The sequence below is a fragment of the Sinocyclocheilus rhinocerous genome, unplaced genomic scaffold (assembly GCF_001515625.1).
Source record: "Sinocyclocheilus rhinocerous isolate Xijiao unplaced genomic scaffold, SAMN03320098_v1.1 scaffold1206, whole genome shotgun sequence".
NCBI classification, from domain to species: Eukaryota; Metazoa; Chordata; class Actinopteri; order Cypriniformes; family Cyprinidae; genus Sinocyclocheilus; species Sinocyclocheilus rhinocerous.
Window position 1 is genome coordinate 196,865 of NW_015659931.1, and position 3,332 is coordinate 200,196.

Here is a 3,332-nt window from a genome sequence, read left to right on the forward strand (position 1 = left end):
ACAGCCCTAATATATATATATATATATATATATATATATATATCGTTTATTTATGAACTTATTAATATTGTTTATTTATGGACTTGATACCAGGCATTTATAGGTTATATATGTCAATAAAAGGGGTATATTAGTGGCGTCATGATGCATTGTTGTGCTTTTAAGTTAGTCAACATTAGTCTGTGGTTTTGGGATTGACACAAGCTGTATGTCATGCTTTTGCCAAGTTTTTAGTTCAGCTTTAAAATAAACCTTCCATTATTAATCTTGTTGGCTCTGTGACGAATTGCTTATGTTCCTCTCTTGTAAGTCACTGGATAAAGTTTGCTAAATGCATAAATGTAAGTTGCATGTTTGTTGGCGTCAGCTTCATAATATCCATATATTGGCTGATTAATCTGCTTTTCGTACATTTTATTTTGCTCTCCGCAACTACATTGTCATTGAATCTCCAATTTTGATCTGTCTGTATTCGTGTCTTATCAGGAACCTACAAGCAGCTATTGGTGCGTATTATGACTTTGAGAGTCCAAATATCAACACGCCGTCAATGTCTTTTGTGGAAGATGTGACGATTGGAGAGGGGGAGTCCGTTCCTCCAGACACACAGTTCACAAAGACATGGAGGATACAGAACACAGGTGAGTGTTTTCTTGCTCTGGTTGTAGATATGAAGAGGCTCAACACCTGTGTTTTATGCTCTAACATAGGGCTGCACGATTATGACAAAAATCATAATTGTCGATTATTCCCTTGAAATTATAATTGCGATCATTAATTACGATTATCACAATTTACATTGAATGATGTTTATACCGTTGTTTGATGCAACTGCATGCCGTATTTTTATATGAAAATAAACAAGCTGAAAACACTTAACTGAAAAACTAGCGTGCAGAATAACATAAGTGGACTTTGAACGATTAATTGCCGCTTGGAACGATTACGTAATTGCGGCATCCATAATTGTAATTGCGATTAGAAATTCGATTAATTGTGCAGCCCTACTCTAACAGATTGTAATTCAAAACAGCACATTTTACAATAAAGACTAATTTATTATGGAATCTTTTGGGGATGACTTAAATGCCTGTCTTATTCTTTATGTATTCAGTAGTCATTTTGAACAGTAATAATTCTTGTTCATGTTTGCTAATTTAATAGTTTTTCTTCCACTTTCTGCATTATGAACTATTATTTCCTAAAATTAACTGATATCAGAATATCAATAATAGTTTTGCTTCTTTTAAGGATTGATGATCTAGCCACCTCACGTTAAATCCTGTTTTGTCAAACTTCAATGTTGTTCCTGTCTTCTCTGCAGGTACAGAGTCGTGGCCCCCAGGTGTGTGTCTGAAGTATGTTGGCGGGGATCAGTTTGGTCATGTGAACATGGTGATGGTGCGTTCTCTGGACCCGCAGGAGATCTCAGACGTGAGCGTGCAGATGCGCAGTCCGGCCGTTCCTGGCATGTACCAGGGCCAGTGGAGAATGTGCACTGCCACCGGACTCTTCTACGGAGGTGAGACGCAAACAATGGACATTTTTCACATTTCCGGGTTTCTCGGCAGCGAAAGTCGTTAACTTGTTGGGTTAACTCGAAGAGCAGTGAATGGGAGAGTACCACAAATATATTTTTTGCATTCCCATTTGTGCAAATAGCAAAAGAAAAACTCCACGATAGTGTTTTCATGACTTTCTTTTTTTGTAATTTGATGCAAAGGTAATATAATACAAAAAATAGTGTTATAAATGTACATACATTTAAAAAAAAATATATGAAAAACCTTCGAGAATTTACGATGCTGATGACCGTTAAATGCGTCATCACAGTCTTGTGAAAAAGACTGATATCGGCAGTCAGAAGAGAGAACGATGTCAAATCTACCGTCCCTCCCATAGACGCTGCATTAGAAACACCCTCGCATTAGCGTTAAAGGGTTAGTTCACCCAAAAATGAAAATTCTGTTATTAATTACTCACCCTATCTGTTCTGATGAACAAACAAACTCATCTACATGTTGAATGGCTTGAGGGTGAGTAAATATTCAGCAAATACGTTTGGGTGAACTATTCTTTCAAAAAAAGAATAATATGCAAACATTATGCAAGAACAAATGTTTTAAAGTGATAGTTTGCCCAAAAATGAGAACACTGGTCATTTACTTTTCTGTGGTGATATGCAGTTTAACTTAAGTTATCCTCAAGTTGATTTAACCCCGTATAATTTTCTTTCTGCATACTGAATTCTAAAAATAGTACAGTTAGTATGATAGTATGCCATTCAGAGCATTAGAGCACAAGTTCTGAGTACTACAACCAACTTTGGTGACTTGAAGGACATGTGGCTCACCTCATTCCCCTTGTTGTGCAGATGTGATCTGGGTGATCTTGAGTGTGGAAGAAGGAGGCCTGCTGGGCGTCACACAGCAGTTATCCTCCTTCGAGACAGAGTTCAACACGCAGCCACACCGTAGTCTGGAGGGAGATTTCAACCCTTTCGCCTCACCACAGAAGAACAAGCAGGACACCAATGAGGATAATCTAAAAGACCCCGGGGGCCACTGGGAGGCCCCTCTGGACTCCATTCAGCAAGATCAAAATGGACTCAATCACAGCTCTGTAAATATTACACCAAATGGTCTCCAAAACAACTTATCAGTAGTGACTTACAGCCAGGTATGTATGCCATTTGGAGTATTTCATTGATTTGAATGAAGATTAGCATGATAATGCAGTGTGAGTATGGCTGGGTGATAGAGAGCGAATAGTTTTTCAACTAATTCATTGAAACAGACTGTTATGAAGTTTTAATGGCATTTTTTCTACTTTTGCTTAATCAGGGGCACTATTAATAATCGCATGTTATTGTAATGTTGCAGGGCTCCAGACAAAAAAATCGAGTAAGGAGCCATTGGCTCCTATAAGAAAAAAACGTAAGCGCCAAATTATTTTTTTAGGTGCCACAGAATAAACGTGTTTTATTTATTTTATTATTATTATTTATTTTATTTTATTTTTTACATTTTAACATTCCAATCATACTGTCATGTGTTTATGTCTCATCTTTTCTTGACTTTATCAGCATTTTAATCCATCTTGTAGATGACCTGGGAACTAAGGTTCACTTAAAGTGGGAACTAAATGTCTTTTCCAACTTGAAATATACAGTCATGCTTTGTTTATTACACAGAATCAGTACCAATATCATGGACCATAAGCATCACTTGGCCACTGAGTGTAGTTTGGGCTCCTCCTCAATGCATCCTGTAAATGTTGTCATACACTCTTAAAAATAAAGGTGCTTCACGATGCCATAGAAGAACCTTTTT

General features: G+C 37.1%; 1 protein-coding gene across 1 annotated transcript in view; it reads left to right on the forward strand.

Moving 5' to 3' along the window:
• Positions 1-3,332, forward strand: part of ilrun (inflammation and lipid regulator with UBA-like and NBR1-like domains) — a 13,489-nt gene that overhangs the window by 2,149 nt on the left and 8,008 nt on the right. Inside the window, exons 2-4 of the mRNA XM_016533511.1 lie at positions 487-641; positions 1,325-1,522; positions 2,375-2,679. Of these exons, the coding sequence (XP_016388997.1) occupies positions 487-641; positions 1,325-1,522; positions 2,375-2,679 (658 nt within the window). The remainder of the gene's footprint in view (positions 1-486; positions 642-1,324; positions 1,523-2,374; positions 2,680-3,332) is intronic.